The sequence below is a fragment of the Schistocerca serialis genome, chromosome 2 (assembly GCF_023864345.2).
Source record: "Schistocerca serialis cubense isolate TAMUIC-IGC-003099 chromosome 2, iqSchSeri2.2, whole genome shotgun sequence".
Lineage (NCBI taxonomy): Eukaryota > Metazoa > Arthropoda > Insecta > Orthoptera > Acrididae > Schistocerca > Schistocerca serialis.
The window spans coordinates 745,883,592-745,904,345 of NC_064639.1; the positions used below are offsets into that span (position 1 = coordinate 745,883,592).

The window sequence follows — 20,754 nt, forward strand, 5'->3', positions numbered from 1 at the left end:
GCTGAGCTGGATGTGTCAGCGTGTTGCACTCCGCACACTGCGTCCGCCACCCTCCTCGCTGCTGCCACGAAGAAGGTGATTCTATTGCAAAACCAACGTCAATAAATGTTTAATTTGCTGGTGCTGCCTCATTAGCTCCCAGGCGCCCGAGAGGGCCTCACCACCTTGCCACACGCTTCATCGTCCTGTATCTGTAAGGACCACATCACACAGACCCTCGTTTGAAAGGAACTGGAAGTAAAATAGTAGTTACTTTTCATCACTGTACCCTTTTTAACGCAGTTTTAAAAAACGCTGTTGAATACCCTTGCAGAAAAAAAATTGCTGAAAATTTGCCTTCTCTTTTAAGATTCCTGAGTTAATTGGATAAGAAAGCTATTATAACTTCCAGCTATACTAGTGCGACTCACTGACGTCTCATCGATCATGCCTAAAAATACTTCAGAAGATATTTTATTTCCTCACATCAGCAGAATATGCATTTCATGAAAATATTTGGAAACAATGTTCATGAGGGAAAACGTCCAACTCTACATTCAGCTATGCTGTTTCACGATTTCTGCAGTTTGTCCAGACTAATAAGTGCAAATTCTAATACAATTCCTTCAGCGACACCTTAGTTGATATATTGTTTAATATTTTCAGTGCAGGAAGAAGGAATATTCTTATATCGTGTTGTCTCTTTACACAGAAAAGTATTATGATTTAATAAAATGGACATCGAAGCTTGAACTTAAGGATAATGCGTTTTTAATGTGATATTTAATACTAAAGGGTTCAATTGAGTCATTTATCTGCGAGTCATACTATCTACTACGAGCCAGTTGAAGTACTGTATGATACAGAGTACATTCAATACTGAATTAAAGCTGATGAAATTGTGATGTACAAATATGGAATATAAGGCATTCAGACATTAAAGTTTGAAAAGTAAATACATTCAACTATTACAGATAAGCATAAACAACATGACTGGCCGATAAAAATGAATATTCACCAACTGCTCATACTCGAAGGCTTAAATCTTAATCAAATTCTTACTTTTTAGATTAAGGGTATGATGCTTTAAACGTTACTATCAAATGAAAACGGTCTTCCAGAGCACTTGGACAGCTGAGGGCGAAACTGAATTTGGAAAGTTCTTCTCAGTTTCAGTGGTTGTGAATGTGCTACGGCTATGGACAAGTGGAGCAACACTTGTGCAGCCAAGTGTTTGTACTTCTGTTGGACCAACCAATGCACAAGAAATCGCCAGGTGTAAATTAAATATGAAGGCTCCGTTTTAAGTCCAAATCTGAAACTGCCTGGCAGATTAAAACTGTGTGCCGGACTGAGACTCGAACTCGGGACCTTTGCCTTTCGCGGGAAAGTGCTCTACCATCTGATCTACCCAGGCACGACTCACGCCGCGTCCTCACAGCTTTACTTCTGCCAGTACCTTGTCTCCTACATTTCAAACTTTACAGAAGCTCTCCTGCGAACCTTGCAGGACTAGCACTCCTGAAAGAAAGGATACTGTGGAGACATGGCTTAGCCACAGCCTAGGGGATGTTTCCGGAATGAGGTTTTCACTCTGCAGCGGAGTGTGCGCTGATATGAAACTTCCTGGCAGATTAAAACTGTGTGCCGGACCGAGACTCAAACTCGGGACCTTTGCCTTTCGCGGGCAAGTGCTCTACCATCTGAGCTACCCAAGCACGACTCACGGCCCTCCGAAATATACTTTCTTTCAGGAGTGCTAGTTCTGCAAGGTTCACAGGAGAGCTTCTGTAAAGTTTGAAAGGTAGGAGACGAGGTACTGGCAGAGGTAAAGCTGTGAGGACGGGGCGTGAGTCGTGCTTGGGTAGCTCAGATGGTAGAGCACTTGCCCGCGAAAGGCAAAGGTCCCGAGCTCGAGTCTCGGTCCGGCACACAGTTTTAATCTACCAGGAAGTTTCATATCAGCGTACACTCCGCTGCAGAGTGAAAATCTCATTCTGGAAGTCTAAATCTGTCACACAATTTTCAGCTACCAGAACGTTGCTGTACAACGTGCAACGTAAATTCCCTTGCGTAGCGAATGATTGTTCTGGAATACTCTCATTGTCAAAGATTAATTCATTCCATACGTCCTTACTCGAAAGTGTTAGTTCATTAAAGTAAGCGGGAGTAAAGAGATGGAAATTATGAGAGAAATACTGGCAGGATTGAAGCTTTGAATGAGCTTCTGGGATGCGCTCGCATGAGCCACAGGGTAAGAACGTCGCCCGTGACAGCCTGAAGATCGAAATAGAATCCCTATTTGACGTATATCAGGAAATGCCACTGCAGCGCACATTCCACAGCGGAGCGGAAGCCATATTCGTAATGAAATTGTTCGAAAATTCTACTTCAGTGTTTGATAATTCTTAACTGGAATTGGTTTAAATCTGTTTAACTCAGCGGTTCTTTTGCTTATGACCTTTGGCATAACATGATTTGCACGAACCAGTCATAGTTTGTTAATATGTCTGTATTTTATGGTCTAGCGGCGAACAATGTCCTGGATTGAGAAAAAATGCGTTTCACCTGCTTTAAAATAACACTTCCGTATCGTTAGCATTTAATAATGCATTCACACAGTTCTCCACAGGGTCAAACACGAACAGTCGACTCCATAATTATAAATCGTAGCTTGAACGTATATTTCCTCAAAATGGTCTCGAATACACCCTCGCAAATTTTTTGCTATGTACCTCTTTCTTCCTCAGTATTGCTTCCATGTAGCAGAAACGGTAGCTTCGTCTTGACATCATGTCTCTAGAATTTTCAGTCTTCCTTCGATTAACACACATGTGGCTTCACCCATCTCCTGTATCAAGTGCTCCCGGCATATACCAGAAATTACGATTACTTTCACTGTGTAATGACGTTTCCTAAATGTATCCATAAAATTGGTGAAATATTATTTAAGTAATATGACATATTGGCTTAAGTAACGAATTATGATTAATATGTTGCTGATAGTTAGTGTGGTGACGGAATGATATTTTCCATGCAATACACCCCAATACACCATTGACTTGTTACAAGCTAGTGGCTTGTACATTCCTTTGGAGAGCTATTCCCACCCCTAAATCTTTACATATCTCATTGTTCTGTCTGTAACATTGTTAACCGAAGCAGAGCTCGCAGTATTAAATCTACTTTTCGTGCCATATACAGGGTGTTCGGATATCTCCGTTACAAACTTCTAGGACTTGTAGAGGGGAGTGAGTATACAATATTTTGAATAGAAACCTACCCACGTCTGGAAAGGTACCGTAAGCGTTTTAGGATGGTGGTGGTGGTGTGTTGGGGCTTATGGGCGCTCAAAATCTAGGTCATCAGCGCCCTGACACACATTAAAAGGAACGAATGTAGGACTTTTTCTTTCAGATGTGTAAAGCATCCACGTCTGCAGAGGAAAAGAGGAGAATCTCAGCCTTTCTTGTCCTTGTACAGGGTGACAATTACTGAACTATACGAAAAATAGAAGTAAATTAGTTACAAACTACGGCGTGCACACATATAAATGTCGCTACAGATATTCGGATTTAGGTCGTGACATGTTCGATATGTCTGCTAAATTGGCGATGATGTGGCGCAGACGAGTAGCGAAATTCTGCATGACCCGCTGAAGTGTCGGAACATTGATACTGTGGATGATCTCCTGAATTTCTGTTTTCAGCTCAGCAGTGGTTTTTGGGTTATTGCTGTACTCCTCGTCTTTAACATTGCCCCACAGAAAGGAGTCGCATGTGTTCAGATCCGGAGAAGATGGCGGCCGTGCCGGTGGCCTCTGGGTACCTCACGGCCAGAAAGTGATCCCCTAAGTGTTCCTCCAGAACATCACTCTCTTGCTTCGATGGAGTCTAGCTCCGTCTTGCATGAACCACATTTTGTCGAAATCATGATCACTTTGAATAATGGGGATGAAATCATCTTCCAAAACCTTCAAGTACCGTTCGGAAGTCACCGTGGCATCAAGAAATATCGCACCGATTATTCCGTGACTGGAAACGGCATACAACAAAGTCATCCGTTGAGGGAGAAAAGACTTTTCGATAGCTAAATGAGGATTCTCAGTCCCCAAAATGCTCCAGGTTTGCTTACTGACGAACCCATCCAAAAGAAAGTGAGCTCTGTCGCTAAACCAAATCATACATGCACATACTAATGCCCATCATGCCCCGCGTCAATTGTGCAATGTGAACGTTATAACGTAAACCGTTCAGAAGTTATGACGATTTTATTTCATATAGTTCAATAACTGTCACACTGTATGTTCTCCTATCGATGACGTCTTGTCGGATCGTAAGAAAAGTTTAATTTGCGAGACTCCTGTAGAGACGAGTTCTGGCCGCTGCACTAGAAACTGAAGAGACACCAGGTGGGATGGGCAGTGTGTACCAGAACATGCTTCGTAAGTACAATGTCTGTAACAACGTTGATATCTAGCCTCTGTTGTAACGCACCAGTGCTGTTCTGTACGTACAGTATGCTGAGTTCGTTTTGGATTTGGAATATTGTAAACACGTAACGTTTAAATGTTAGTACAAACAAATTTGCTTAAATGATAAATGGATGTTTCGGTATGTTTGCTTTCGAACTGTTACCTAATACTTATACTGCATTATGCCTAATTCAATTCCTCATGCAGAAGTGGATGAGTTCATCATCTGAACTGAAACTGTTGTAGGAAGGGAACGATTCTTTTGCGGGCATGAGTTCCATGTCATGTCCGAGGATGCTGACCACAGATTTTAGAGGTTTTCGTACCCTACACATATACTGAGCAGTGAAATAGTGATTGTGTTCACAAACTCTAATCTCTCTCATCTTATTCCTATAGCATCTACGTGAGATATATATTGGTAGAGATAAATTTATCGCTCAGCCTACCGCGACCATATGTTCCGTAAAATTACCCAGCAGTGTTTCGTGAGAACTACTTTGTCGTTTATCCGTGGAATTCCTATGAAAAATCTGTCCAGGGATTCCACATGTGTGTGGCCGGACAATTATCAGGCTAAACTCCGAAACAGTCGCAAATCCTGGAAGCACGTCTCAGTCTTGTCCGTCGCTATTTTCATTTTTTAATACTGTCTTTGTTTCGACTGGAAGACACACCCAATATTAATGTCCACTAGGAGATGCCTAGATACTTCTTATCATATAACATATGCATAATGCAGAGCACACACTGTACTATCAGGTAACTAAAGAAGGACGAGTTCGTGTACATGCGGCTTCCTTATGGGATGAGACATGTTCTGCTCTAGTCGAAATCCAGTATCATACGAATACTATACTAAGCACAGTATAAATCAAGTTTTAGCAGCAGGGTGCATTTCATCATAACTTTGAAGAACTGTTAATCTGCGTTACCTCTGAAATTATTTGTATGGAGTGTAGCCATGTATGGAAGTGAAACATGGACGATAACTAGTTTGGACAAGAAGAGAATAGAAGCTTTCGAAATGTGGTGCTACAGAAGAATGCTGAAGATAAGGTGGGTAGATCACGTAACTAATGAGGAGGTATTGAATAGGATTGGGGAGAAGAGAAGTTTGTGGCACAACTTGACTAGAAGAAGGGATCGGTTGGTAGGACATGTTTTGAGGCATCAAGGGATCACAAATTTAGCATTGGAGGGCACCGTGGAGGGTAAAAATCGTAGAGGGAGACCAACAGATGAATACACTAAGCAGATTCAGAAGAATGTAGGTTGCAGTAGGTACTGGGAGATGAAGAAGCTTGCACAGGATAGAGTAGCATGGAGAGCTGCATCAAACCAGTCTCAGGACTGAAGACCACAACAACAACAACAACAACAACAACCCTATATTCTCGCAGCTGAAAAATTGTCTTCTAGATATACAACACATTTCGCCTTCCTGATCTGAAATGTAATTAGCTTTTATTTCTGTAACTGTTGGATCACAAATTGATAATCGTCAAAAATGTATCCTGTACATGTTCTATGAGTTTTAACGTCTCTGTTAATACATTTCGAGTAACCGATATCGAATTAAACTAATTTGAAACCACTCTGTGGAATGACCAAGACTGTATCTCTGATCGCTGTCATAGTGAAACGTAAACGAGGGAACGCATTCTACTGTGGGAGTAATCGGAATTTGTCTTCATCGATATATAGTTTCACGTATGTCAGACTTGAAACATGCAAAGGGCGTTCAAAAAGTATTGCACAGTCCTCTCTATATTTTTTATTTTTTGTAGGAGCAGAATGAAATTTTTTGTGAACGTACTTGGAACATTTAGCTGTATATTGAGCCTACTCAGTGTAGCCTCCATCAGCTGTCACGCATCTGGCCCAACGTTCTTTCCATGATGTAAATGCGCTTTGGTAAAATTCTTAGGGATTGACTTTTACACCATTGCTTGATCACTATCAAATGTTTTACCGCGCACGTGGGCCTTCAGACGACCAAAGAGGTAAAAATCAGACGGAGCCAAGTCCGGACTGTAGGGAGGATGAGAAACAATTTTCCAACCCATTATCCTGATTTTCACTTGCGTCATAAGGGCTGTATGGGGTTTGGAATTGTAATGATGTAGTCTGATTAGCTGACCCTGAAGCTGTGGTCTGTGGGTCTTGATTGCACGTTGCAGCTTTTGCAATGACAAACAGTATCGGTCCCATTTAATTATGGAACCAGGTTCCAAAAAGTCGATGAAAATGACAGCACACTGATCCCAGAAGAAGGAGGACATCACCTTTCGACCTCCTGTTCGTGAAAGTCTTGTTTTCTTCTTCCGAGGGGAACCCGGATGACGCCACTCCATGGACTGGGTTTTGGTCGCAGGTTCGGAGAAAAACAACCATGTTTCATCCTAGGTAATGACGCCGTCAAAACACTGTTTCCACTCTTCAGTAAAGGTCTTCATGAGTCCCTCACTCACATTATTCCTCATCGCTTTCACTTCTCTTGTCAATAATCTAGGCACCCAACGTGCACAGATTTTTCTGTACCCTAGTGACTGTACCAGTGATACCGTACTATCCAATGACAAACGAGTCATTTCAGCAAGCTGTCGTGTCGACACACATCTGTGATTTTGAATGATCTGATCAATGGTCTCCTTATTCACATCTCTCACAGCCGTCGATGGTCTAGCGGAACGTGGATTGTCCAGTAGAGAGAAATCACCTTCTTTAAACCTCTGCGACCACCGCTGGATACTGCTGCGATCCACTGTGTCGTCTCCATAAACAGGGAGTAACTTCCTGTGAATCGATGTGGCAGAGTCATCGCTGGTCTTGAACTCCATCACCGACCGTTGTCGCAACCTGGCATCTAGTTCACGGTCCATTATTGCTCACCTCTAAATAAAAGAAAATACTTTCATGTAGCAACTTATAGCTAAATGTTCCAAGTATGTTCACAAAAAATTATTGACGACTGTGCAAAACTTTTTGAAAGCCCTTTATACTTCTGTTATTGGTGCGACATCTGCCGTAATTACAATTATCCATTGCTTCGTATGTTCTTATTCACTATCCTCTCAAATTCCTAGGAAGTCTCCTATGTACGTTCATCTACATTTCTCTTTTGCATGGCGCTGTTCTGAAGTAGCGAGATGGATGTCGGAGTTCGTCTCTGTGAAACACGACGTTGTTGTGAAAGTACCATTTCTTTTATTTGAGGGGACCATGTGACAATGATAGGAACTCTGGGAAGCATTTTGAGAAAATACAAAATCCTATTACAGCCGAAAAAAATCTTTGTGCATATGCGCATTAAAAAATGATGTGGTTGTGCTAGTTGTAATAGCGTGTGCATCAAGTGCTATAGACCCTACCGTGACTAAAAATTGTGTGAACGTCCTCTTCATGTGGACAGGAGAATCGATACTTACACTGTGTGGTTCACGATCGGTCTGTCAACAAAGTTACAGCCGACGTAAAAATGGTTACTGTTTATGCCTTGCTACGGAAAACAGCGTCAGTGCGATTGATTGCCAATGACGTCTTATTTCTGGAAAAATCCTCAACGGTTAAGAGGTGAAGAAAGAGTGCGTTTAAGACTGTGTATCTACGAGATCCAGTACGCATGTCTTCATCCCTCATGCATGCTAGCTCATAGGCAATAGCGACAAGTCGTACTATGGTTACACCCTCTGTAAGCTTACTATCGTCATGAATGCGTGGGGGAGGGGGGGGGGGGACTTTAGTTATGTTGCTGCTGGTGACCACTGGCTGGCGGCATCTCAGATGCGATGCAGCAGGCGTCGAGATCACACAGGAGCACGATGCAGCTCTGGTGACTCTGCTGCCACTAATGGGAACATTGACTACGTGACCAAGGGACTCCTAGCCGCCTTTTTTGCTTTTCTGTCTGTTTTGTCTTGAGCAAAGTGTGGTGCATAGATCAGACTTGGAATGCAGCCATTATTATTGAAGACAAGCAACAAGATAGTTTACTTGTTAAAAAGAATTAATGACGTATCATTGCGTTATTTAAACATAAATAGAACCTTTTTATGCACATCAAAAACTTAGCCACTGTAAGAAACTCACAGACCGCCCATGCGCACACCAGACAATATTATCAGCACTAGTAGAGTTAAACAGATGCTTTATTTAAAGTTTCCAATCACTAAATGCACTCTCAAAATATATGCCACGCCCATGCATAAGCATATATGCAAGAAACGCGTTGCTGAGGGCCCTATTGCGGCGTGTGCCATGTAATTCTGCTCATCGCCACTCTTGCATACAACCAAGGTGTTACCTACCCTCTTTGAGCCTGTGCAGTCCTTGCACGCCGGCATCGCACCTGAATAACGGCATGAAGTATGCGGCTCACCATTCGCACCACACATATGGAGGTGACGGCCAGACCATCCTTCGCAGTGCTCCTGATCGCTCCTTGCGGCACCATGCATTTGCGTGTCAGTGCCAGGCCTGTCTTATCTCCTCACCCCACCCAACGTACGATGCTAGGGGGTGCATTTTTTGCCTCCACATGTAATGGCAGTATCCCACATGGCATAGAGAAACACAGAATATCATAGAGTTTCTCTCACTCAGAAAATGTTTCTAAAAATTCAATTTTCGGATTAGTCGTTAAGGCTCGAGGCTTACTTCACGTTTGGAGTGCTGCTAGATCATAAATTGAGCGTATGGAGTGTGTAAAACATGCACAAACAGCTACTGTTCATGAGCCATCATGCTGTCAGCTTTGGGCAGCGTCCTGACTCGTTCATTGTATGGAGGGAGCAGCTCCTGACAGTCGCACTGTGCTGTTCTGCAAGTCTCATTTTATTACTACAGCACGCTTGCACAGAGGACGGGTAAAATACCTGCAGTTTGTTTAAACACAGCTTGATCTACAGCAGTTGCCGTACAAGCTTAAATATTACAAATGATGGTCGCATGCCATCAGTCTCACCTCATTCTTTTTGCACAAACACAGACAGTATCAACTGTAATAAAATTATAATTTTATTGAATCCACTGGCCAGCACCGGAAGTGAGGTATCAGATACAATCAGATGCTCAACACAAATGTATTTGCTTCCATTACGGGTACATCCTCCCGTCAATAGTAGATTGTCTACTAAATTAAGTTAGTAATAACTGTACATTGCTTAGTACCACATCCACAGGCAAGCATTACTTTGTACAATAGCATTATCCCACAAGGTAACAGCACACAATGCAGAGCTACTTCAAAAGCATGGTAAGATTTAGGTGTTTAATATACTCATTATACATTTTTCCATGTGCAATTTGAGAATGGAATGGTCGACACAATGATTTTGATACCGGTTTTTGGCTAGGTACAGCATATGCCTCCTGCCACTTGGGCTGTGGGCATGCACAAAAGTGCTGCCCTGTTAGTTGTGCATAGTATTCTGTGTGATGTACGTTGTGCATAAACTGTCTGGTCAATAGTATCTGGTCACTACTAGTGGACATTCATATGTGGTGTGTCTATCGTCGAAACGCATACAGTATTTGAAAAGAAAATCGTGAGTGGCATTAGAAAAATAGTTATTTTAGAAATAAATCCATTGTTCACTCACACGGGATTTGCAGCTCTTTGTCTGGTACGCAGATTAGCCTGAGAGCAATGTTTTGAGTGCTTTCTGACATCCACATATGTCATTCCCGGGCTGGTTTCTCATCCGCATAACAAAGAGCGTTATGTGCATTTTAAGCATTTTGTTGTCAAGGAAGTGTAGTGTAATATTCTCAGTGTTTCTCCTGGAATCTGTCACGATACGACAGTACCATTCCATTGGAAAGAAAGCCATCTCGACCCTGCCCTGCCCCTGAGTGTGTAGAGCGCCATTTTGTGAAAAAACAAAACACTAAAACTACATACACAATTCTCAGCCATATGAGATTCGCTACCGTAGCGCCACAAACCTGAAGTACACACTGTGGGGAGAGTGATGAGAAAAAGGCTAAACGAACGCCTATACATAGAGAATGACGGATAATGCTGAACAAAACCAAATCTAATAAATCTAATAGGATAGTGTTTATGACTCAGGTGTAATTAGTGCTGATATAGTAATATTAAAACCATGTGAGGATTACTAAAACACACACATCGCAAAAGTTAAGAATTAAACGGTTATGGGAGTGGCGCATGCATTGGGTTCCACTGTCACTCATACGTGTGTCTCATATACAGGAATCGTTGACTGGCTGGAAAAATGCCTCTGGGCAGAGCAATCGTCACAAAACGTATGCTGTGTCAAATTTTGTGTCACAGATCCGTGTTTCCGACTGAGTTTCACCTTTCCAAACATGTGCTACAGAATTCCTTTTCATATCCAGAAGTAAAAACCAAACCACTTCTACTTTATTACTCATGGAACATCGTCAACCAGCCACTGATTACTCTACTTATGAAAACAGATATAATTCTATTTGTTAAAAATAGAAACGAGGGTAACACTGATGTATCTAAAAAGTAGGTCATGCATTTACTATTGCTATGTAGTCTCTGTTTTACTAAGAGAGTCATGATGGCAGCGGAAAAGAAGTTAGTTCATAAAGAAACCTATAACTTACAATTTGTTCCGAAGACGGACCTTCTGGTACCTCTAGCATTTAACCCCAGATCCTGTCCCATTCCCGACTGGCGCCATTCTCGGTCAAATTTTGATGTAGAAATAACAATGTTTACTTTCGCATCAGAGCTAATGAATTCTTCGTTCATGGTCGGAGATCTGTAATCGTACTCGTGTATTATGATAAACAGCCTGCTCATGTATAAATGGCACCTCTACGTATGGGGAGAGTGTGTCATGGGAGGATACTCAGAAAAACAACTCGAAAATATTTAGTCATGTCCTAAAACATACGGAGAAATGGACATTTTAATAGAATAAGAGAAATCTGAACTCGCATGGAAATTTTTAGTTTCTCTTGTTTATCCACAAGAGGACGAAAGTTTTCGTGTTGTGGTGTCACGCCCCCTCGTATACTGTAGCGCATTCTCATTTGACAGTTGGTGTTTACATCATTTGCTCAATCCATGCAATATGTAACTTGATGTACAGCTTGAAATGTTTTATCTGCCCTGTGTTAAAGTAAACACAAATGGCATCATCTCTCTCTTATATGTAGTGTTATTATTAAAGTCCAACAGCTTCAGTGACAAATCTCAAGCAGTTTCTCTGTGTACCACTTTTTCATAGTATATCTATAAATCAGTGTAATGTTACTAACATGGGACTTGTAAAAGGCTCTGGTTTCAAAATGGTTCAAATGCCTCTGAGCACTATGGGACTTAACATCTGAGGTCATCAGTCTCCTAGAACTTAGAACTACTTAAACCTAACTAGCCTAAGGACATCACACACATCCATGCCCGAGGCAGGATTCGAACCTGCGACCGTAGTAGTCGCGCGGTTCCGGACTGAAGCGCCTAGAACCGCTCGGTCATCGCGGCCGGCTACAGTAATTATTGGCATAACATTTATGCATAAGTCATCTCATTACAGTAAACATTGGCATAGCATTTATAGAGTATAACAAAACATAATTAAGAAGTCACGTCATTGCAGTTAATTATTGGTACTCATTGGCCAGTTACTAAACATTTATGTAGTAATACAAAACTTTATTCGTAAGTCATCTCATTACAGTAATTATTGGCATAGTATTTATGCAGTGTTAAAAAACATCATTCATAAGACAGCTCATTACAGTAATTATTGGCATAGCATTAATGAGGTATTATAAAACATCATTCAGTATTACTCAGAAGTCATCATTCAAAACGGGAGTTATTGGGTGTAGCATCAAGCTGCTAGTGTTTATATATTACATTATGCAAGTGACATAAGACATGTTTAAAATGTAAGACATTGGAACTAGTATTCAAGGTGTTTAGTCCAACAATACATAGACATAATGGAATCAATACATTAGAGAAATTTGCATTATATTTAAGACCAGAAATATATCTTATACTGGTAGCATTAATTAGTTGTATACTGGTAATAGCTGTGACTGGTAATAATTTTTATTTTTATTTTTTTGTGCTAGCAATGCATTGCGTTGGGATCGATAATTAATTGCTGGGGCATGAAAATATTTGCTTTTGACTTATTGCTGGAAATAAGCATTAATACCGTCATTCGTCATGAGTCAGTTGTAGCAAGGTTATGAAACAAGTAGAGCATATGCGATCACAATCATGAATGCTACACACAACTGGGTAAAAAATGCAAATATAAGAACAGGTTTCATAACTAAGTGCTTATAGCATACTAATATCATGAAAAGCTTCTCCTGAAAAAAATACAAAAAGGATTATTGATCTGAAAGAAAAAAATGTATATTATACTTAAAAGTAGTAAACTTCAAATTAACAAGTAATAAAACGTGTACTTAATATGTATGTACTCTAGCTGTCTTTCCCTAAACATTCAGTCATTATACTATGCGACATAAGACATACTGTCAAAAGGAACTGCAACAAATACTTAAATAACTACATAGCATTTCTTAACTAATAGAAAATATTTAAACTTCATCACTGTCATCATCTGCAAAGGAAAACTTCATTATTCATATTACCATATTCTTCATATAACTATTCATCATCGTTTATTATCATCTGCAAAAAATAGTCATTTCATTATTCATATTCATATTACCATTCTCCTCATACAACTATTCATTATCATTCATTATTTCGTATATTACAGAGTTTCTTACTTCTAGCATATTTCATCACTAAAAGTAACATGTGTAGTTCTGTCTGACAGCCTGCAATAATCGCCTCGTATTCTGAAAGAAAAATAATTAGTCAAGACTGCTATCATAAGATGTGTATAGTATATTCTTGTTAATGCTTGTTAATTCTGGTCCATTTACTCTTCATGACAAGGTATTGCACTTTCTTTCGTTCATTCCGATGGTGAAATTTCCATTTCATAGTAAACCACTGTGGCTGTTTAATTTATATCTTTTACACGGTATTGCTTTCTGAAAATGATGAATAAGGATTAATATTTTGCATTTAAATCATATACCCATTAAATGAAAACTTGTTTCTAGTGATATAACTAAGCATACAGCATAGAATCACAGAAAACGTATTAGGTCAAAAACATAGACAGTTTTCAAGTGCAAAAGTGTACACACGATATCATAATGTAGTACCAAAAATGTAGAATAGTGAATATATTGAGATACCATAAGGCAAAAATGTTAAAGTCAACTGGTGTTTGTTATATCTTAAAGATTTCATAGTTCATACAGAGAAAAATTCTAATTTCGATAGGAAAATCATCATATATACATAAAAAGGGAAAATGTGCGCGGTCTGATATATAACGACAAGAAAAGCGAACTGCTAACCTTAACTTGCCAAGAAGAAATATAATCATCATCAGTAAGTAGTTGTGGCGACGTCATTTATCCACTGCCCCAAAAACAGCGGGTGAAAGCTGCAGCTGATAGATATTTATCTTTGCCGTAGTCGGCTTGGTTACGAGTTGTTTATTCTTGTTAGTTTTTGATCTGTGCTTGGAAAATAAAATGTTTTCTCATCTCATGAAAAAGCTGTTACTTCATAAAATATAAAGGCTCCCATAGTGGTGATCCCGAAAAATCGTAGCAGAAGCATAAAGAAAATATATACACCGACGAGAATAATGAATTCAGAGACAAAAGCATGAGGCAGTGGAATCAAGATTGACGACTACAGTCTGTTCGACCAAGGATCGCGGTCCACGCCCTTTGATTCGCCACAAAACGGAACGACAGATGTTAACGCAAAAGATGGAAGTACCTACGCGCGACACGGAAATGTTAAGCTTTCCGCGTTCTGGCCGACGCGCCCCCAGCTTTGGTTTACGCAGGCTGAATGCATATTTCGGCAGCGGGGGGTGTCTAACAGCATTGACAAATTTAATATAGTGGTTTCACATCTAAATTTAGAAGTGATAGAGCAAGTAGAAGAAACCTTGTCGCAACAGAATTACTTTGTGCTAAAGGAAGCTCTCATACAGCATTATACGTTGTCACCAGATGTGCGACTACAAAAAATTTTCGCATACGAAGATTTGGGCGACAAGACTCCGTCACAAGTACTCAAAGCCTTACGTACATTAGCCGGCCCGGAAATCCTACCTGAAGAGTCTTTACGTCTAATATGGCTTCGTAAACTTCCTGCCAACATCCGTGCCGTCATTGCAGCAGAAACAGACTTACCACTGCATGTCTTAGCAAAGAAGGCAGACAGCATCGCAAACACCTTAACCGAAGTTTCTGCGTGTTCCGAATTCAACTACAGCCAGGATAGCGGCTCAAGAACGTGTAGTGTGATGGAATCTGACGTCAGTGAGCCAGGAACATGCAATAGTACTTCCCAACAGCAGTGCTCATCGACTGAACCCACCATACAGCAACTGGCAGCACAAGTGGCAAAACTCAACGTGCAAGTAACTTCACACCACCAGCGACTACGAAGTCGCAGTTGGAAAAGACGAAGAAATGCTATCCAACAGGATTTGACAGATCAATGGTGCTGGTACCACAGACGCTTCGGTAACACTGCCCGTCAATGTATTCAACCCTGCAGCTACCCAAACTTAAAAGGCGGGCGTTAAAGGGCGCTAACGTTCGTCAAGAACAACATAGGCGCCCGAGTCATAGCGTGATTCAAAGAGGTGAAAACGCCACGGTATCTGCAGTCAACCAATCACAACGATTGTTCGTGTTGGACCTCTCTTCAGGTGAGAAGTTTCTGATTGACACAGGTTCAGAAGTCAGTGTTTATCCAAGAAAGAGAGGTGATATACTCACGACAACAACGCAACATGTGCTGACTGCGGCAAACAATTCCAGAACATCTACCTATGGTGAGAAACAGTTGGCACTACATCTGAATTCCAACTTCCATCCAAAATGGAGTTTTGTGGTTGCTGATGTGCCGAGTCCTATAATTGGAGCGGACTTTTTACGGAACTACCGACTTATGCCCGACCTTGTTAACCGTCGTTTGGTGACAGTTCCCACAGAAGGGATATTGCCTACTGCGTCTTCCGCGTCGGTTCAAGTGCAGTGCGATGTGCCCGTGTCTTTCCGCACGAAGATTTCCGGCTCCTCTACCGCGCCATCCGCGTCGGGATATTGTGATACGATTTCGTACCCGCAACTAAGCGGGGCGCACACGTGTGCGTCACGCAAGAAGACACCCGCCAGTCGTAACGATTCGTATACTGTAGGCAATATCAGAGCACTGTCGGGGGAATCAATTTTTCGTAAACTGCTTCAAGACTTTCCAGCACTTACCGAACCCGTCAACGCAACCAGTAAATGCAGACACAATACTCAACAACACATCAGCACGACACAAGGTCAACCCGTTGCCTTCCGCCCGCGGCGTCTGCCTCCAGAGACGCTGCTCGCGGCGCGAGCTGAGTTCGACAGACTTCTAAAAACAGGTATTGTAAGTAGGTCTGATAGTTCATGGACATCTCCAATCCACATGGTCCGTAAAAAAGACAATTCATGGAGAGTATGTGGAGACTACACTGCGCTCAATGCCCGCACAATTCCCGACCGCTACCCAGTACCCAATGTGACTGATTTTAACAGTACGATTAGGAATGCCAAAATATTTAGTGTAATTGATTGCGCCAAAGCGTTTTCCCAGATTCCCATGGCTCCATCTGACATTAAAAAAAACAGCAGTTATCATACCATTCGGTTTGTTTGAGTACAATTTTATGCCATTTGGCCTCAGAAACGCTGCCCAAACATGGCAAAGATTCATGCATGAGGTGCTTCGAGAATTATCATTCGTGTTTTGTTATATGGACGACATTTTAGTATTCTCTGGTTATGTATATCAGCATGTCGAATATCTGCGGCAGCTTTTCCGCCGTCTGACAGAGTATGGCATAATTATTAACGAAACAAAGTGCACGTTTGGAAAACGCGAGGTGAAGTTCCTGGGATATTTGGTTTCAGCAGCAGGCCTGTCACCTTTGCCTGAGCGGGTTGAAGCAGTACAACAGATGCCTCTTCCCACAACTTACAAAGGACTTCGGAGATTTTTAGGCATGCTCAACTATCACAGACGTCACTTACTTAAATTAGCTGCCGCCCAAGAGCCACTCACAACGTTACTTGCAGGTAAAAATACAACAGGAAATCGTAAAATTCCATGGAGTCCAGATGCTGAAGCAGCTTTCCGTGACTTAAAGAAATGTCTTTCTCGGGCAACACTACTGGGACATCCAAGATTGAGCGCTCCTTTAGCGCTCATGGTTGATGCGAGCCAAACTGCAGTGGATGCAGCGCTACAGCAAGAAGTTGATGGCAGATGGCAGCCGCTCGCATTTTTCTCTAAAAACCTGACTCGACAACAGCAAAAATGGAGTGCTATTGACCGTGAGTTGCTTGCTATTTACATAGCCATAAATCATTTTCGCACGTCTGTCGAAGGGAGGCACTTTGCAATTTTTACCGATCACAAGCCGTTAGTAGCTATATTTCAACGAGACACAGAGCTCAATTCACCACGTCAGTGCAGGCAAGTCGAGTACATTGCACAGTTCACAACTGACGTGCGTCACATTTCAGGAAAAGACAACCTGGTCGCAGATTGCCTATCTAGGAATTGTGCCAGTTTAAATTCAATTCGTTGGACCGAGTTAGCGTCTAAACAACGAGAAGATCCTTTCTTGCGCCGTCTAATAGAGGAACAGAGAACTGCGCTGCAGCTCAGACGTGTGTCTGTCCCAAATGTTCCAGACGGAATTTGGTGTGATGTAGCAAAAGGAAAGGAGCGACCTTACACACCAGAACAATATCGTCGCGAGATTTATAGTGCACTACATAACCTATCACATCCGGGAGTACGAGCTACAGCCAAGTTAGTTTCCTCCAAAGTAGTCTGGCCTGGAATACAAAAAGATTGTCGTGCATGGGCGCGTGCATGCCTAACATGCCAGCGTAATAAAATCAGCAGACATGTCTTTGCACCTATTGCTGACTTCCCGACGCCATCTGCAAGATTTTCACATATACATGTGGACATTGTGGGCCCGCTATCATGCTCTTCAGAACAACCCTATTTGCTCACAATCATTGATCGTTTTACCAGGTGGCCAGAAGTAGTTGTAATACAAGACATTTCTGCGGAGTCGGTTGCAAAAGCACTGTTGCATTCATGGTTCTCCAGGTTTGGCTTTCCGCAAAACATAACAACAGATCGCGGAAGGCAGCTTGAAAGCCAACTTTTCAATGAACTTTTACTACTGTGCGGGTGCAACCACCTACGCACCACAAGCTATCATCCATCTAGTAATGGAATGGTGGAACGACTACACCGCACGCTCAAAGCTGCATTAGTGTGTAGTTCCACTTCATGGCCTGAAGCACTACCGCTGGTCCTACTCGGATTGAGAACGGCCGTGAAGGAGGACTTACAATGCTCTTCCGCAGAATTGGTTTATGGCGAGCAATTAAGGGTTCCTGGAGAATTTATCGTTCCAGCATCTACACAGCCGTTCGCCCCTGAGCTATGCACGCAATTCGCGGGGCAGCTCAGCGTTAGAATGAGAAACATCAAACCCACTAACCCTGTCAGACATGGAGACCGGAGAGTGTTTGTACATAAAGACCTGCAAGCAACGTCCCACGTGTGGCTTAGGGATGATACGGTGCGCCCGCCGCTTGTTTCGCCTTACTCTGGACCATACAGGGTAATCACAAGAGGAAGCCACAGCTTCAAAATCGATAAGGATGGTAAAGAATAGACAGTCTCAATTGAGCGGCTTAAACCTGCTTACACCGAAGAGGGTACACTCCTTCCTCGGTCCGCAAAATCACCCTCAAACGTGGAGGCCAAAGAAACAGCAGAGAGTCTCGCCGAGCCCTCGGTTTCAGAAGAGGACAACGAAGCAGCAAGTGCAGAACAGGAGCAGCCATTGCCTGCACCAGATGTTTTCACGAGAGCTGGTAGAAAAATCAAGTGCAAGTTTCCCCTCATACCTGGTGCACCCGGTTTCAAAAGGAGGGGGGCTGATGTGGCGACGTCATTTATCCACTGCGCCAAAAACAGCGGGTGAAAGCTGCAGCTGACAGATATTTATCTTTGCCGTAGTCGGCTTGGGTACGAGTTGTTTATTCTTGTTAGTTTTTGATCTGTGCTTGGAAAATAAAATCTTTTCTCATCTCATGAAAAAGCTGTTACTTCATACAATAAAAAGGCTCCCATATAGTCATATAAATATCTGGAAATGGCATTACAGTATGATAAATCATAAAGTATGTTCATTGAATAAAGGGTTTAATATTGGAAATATGGTGATTGCCCTTGCTTTTTCTAGTTCTCAAAGTTTCGACGTGTACTACATTGGGGTGAGAAATGCTGCGAACTCTATGTGGACCTGCGTATAGAAGCTCAAATTTACTGCATCTACTCTTTCCTCTGTTGGATAAATAATGTTTGCGTATTAATATCTTCTGTCCAATGTGAAAGTCACGGCGTGTACAAACCTGTTTTTGGTGTCTTCTCCGGCGCTCTGAGGGCACGTTTGATGTTGTTGAGCGCAATGTCAATTATATCATGGTGGCGTAGTCGACGAGATGTAGCCAAAGATACTAATTCTTTAATTTTGTTGGGTGGTTCAACATTTTTCGATATAACAGTCGGAGATAGCATAGTAGATTCATTTGGTATGAATTAGATCCTGGAATGAGAGTAGGTGTGTATCCCAATCAATATGTCTTTTATGGCAGTATATTCTACATAGTTTCCCAATTTCTTTCATCAGTCGTTCAGAAGGGTTCGAAGAAGCGTGATACCTGGATATATAGATCGGAGAAATGTTTCTAGCTCGTAACATACGTTTGCATATTACAGATCGAAATTGTGGTCCACTGTCAGAAATTAATTTCAATACAAGTCCTACATGGAATAAAAAATGTTTTACAAATGCATTCGAAATAGTTTTAGCTGTAGCTTTGCGTAATGGAGTGAATGTAACAAATTTCAAAGTGAGTTCAACAGCGACAAAGATGTAACAAAAACCTCTATTAGTTCTGGGAATCGGACCAAAAATGTCTACAGCGGCCATATGTCTCGGTTTAATCGGTCAATGGGATGTAACGGAGGAATATGTGAAGTCGTGTCTGAGTTAGCTTTTTGGCAGATTTTACATTACGCTAAAACTCGTCGAATACGTTTCTCCGTGTTGGCAAAATAACAGTTCTGTCTCAGTATAAGAAATCATTTTCTGGCTCCATAATGTGCGTAACTTAAATGATTATACCAAATTAATTTGTTAACAAGTTCGTCAGGAACACATAATAACCAGTTGTCGCTGTCAGGGTGAGAGCGGCGAAACAGAAGTTGTTGAGTACAGTATAATGGTTTCTAATGGTAATATTGTTCCTATCTTGCCAAAGGTGTTCAATTTCTTTCCATCTGAGGTCATCAGTCTCCTAGAACTTAGAACTAGTTAAACCTAACTAACCTAAGGACATCACACACATCCATGCCCGAGGCAGGATTCGAACCTGCGACCGTAGCGGTATTGCGTTTCCAGACTGAAGCGCCTGGAACTGCTCGGCCACACCGGCCGGCAAAGGCTCTGGAATATGTTGTAGGCAACAAATTATAGTTATGTGGTGTAACCTCCCAACAGTAAAAAATATAATTATCATTCACATTCAGTATAACGTACCAACAGATAAATTCCGTAACCTACCAATAATAAAAATGTGACTAATTTCTCAATAAAATTGTGGCTCACTTATAACCTTTCAATAACTGACTATGAATTTAAACTGGTAAATTTTGGAAGTCAGCAGTGCTGCATCATGGCCCTGAAAGATCATACTGAATAAATTGAAAATTCTTACCTCAATAAGGTCGCCGGATAACGCATATATATCTGCTCCTATAAGAAACTTTTCTGGCACAGCCAAGTTCAATGCTGGCCGATAGATTTGTCATGTATAAAAAGAAACAACTGATTTATCTTTACAATAAACGGGATGACCATGTATTGGAGAAATTAGTAAATTCTTTAAATTGAGATGAATTATTGTCAAAAGTTAATTTTTATACGAAAGATTATTATTAAGATATTTAAAAAAACGTTTACATGGGACTTGATATAACAATAGTACATATGCCCGAGGCTGCTTTTACCTTATACTACATCGCTCAGGCACCTCCATCGCTCCCCACGACCGGCCCAGCCAACTGGATACACGAGACTGCTAGCAACTAC

At 41.6% G+C, this 20,754-nt stretch overlaps 1 protein-coding gene across 1 annotated transcript in view; it reads left to right on the forward strand.

Moving 5' to 3' along the window:
* LOC126456381 (sodium-dependent nutrient amino acid transporter 1-like) overlaps positions 1-15,942 on the forward strand; it is a 111,173-nt gene extending 95,231 nt beyond the window's left edge. The window contains exon 13 of the mRNA XM_050092135.1: positions 15,781-15,942. Coding sequence (XP_049948092.1) covers positions 15,781-15,942 — 162 coding nt within the window. The remainder of the gene's footprint in view (positions 1-15,780) is intronic.
* The last annotated feature ends 4,812 nt before the right edge of the window (positions 15,943-20,754 follow it).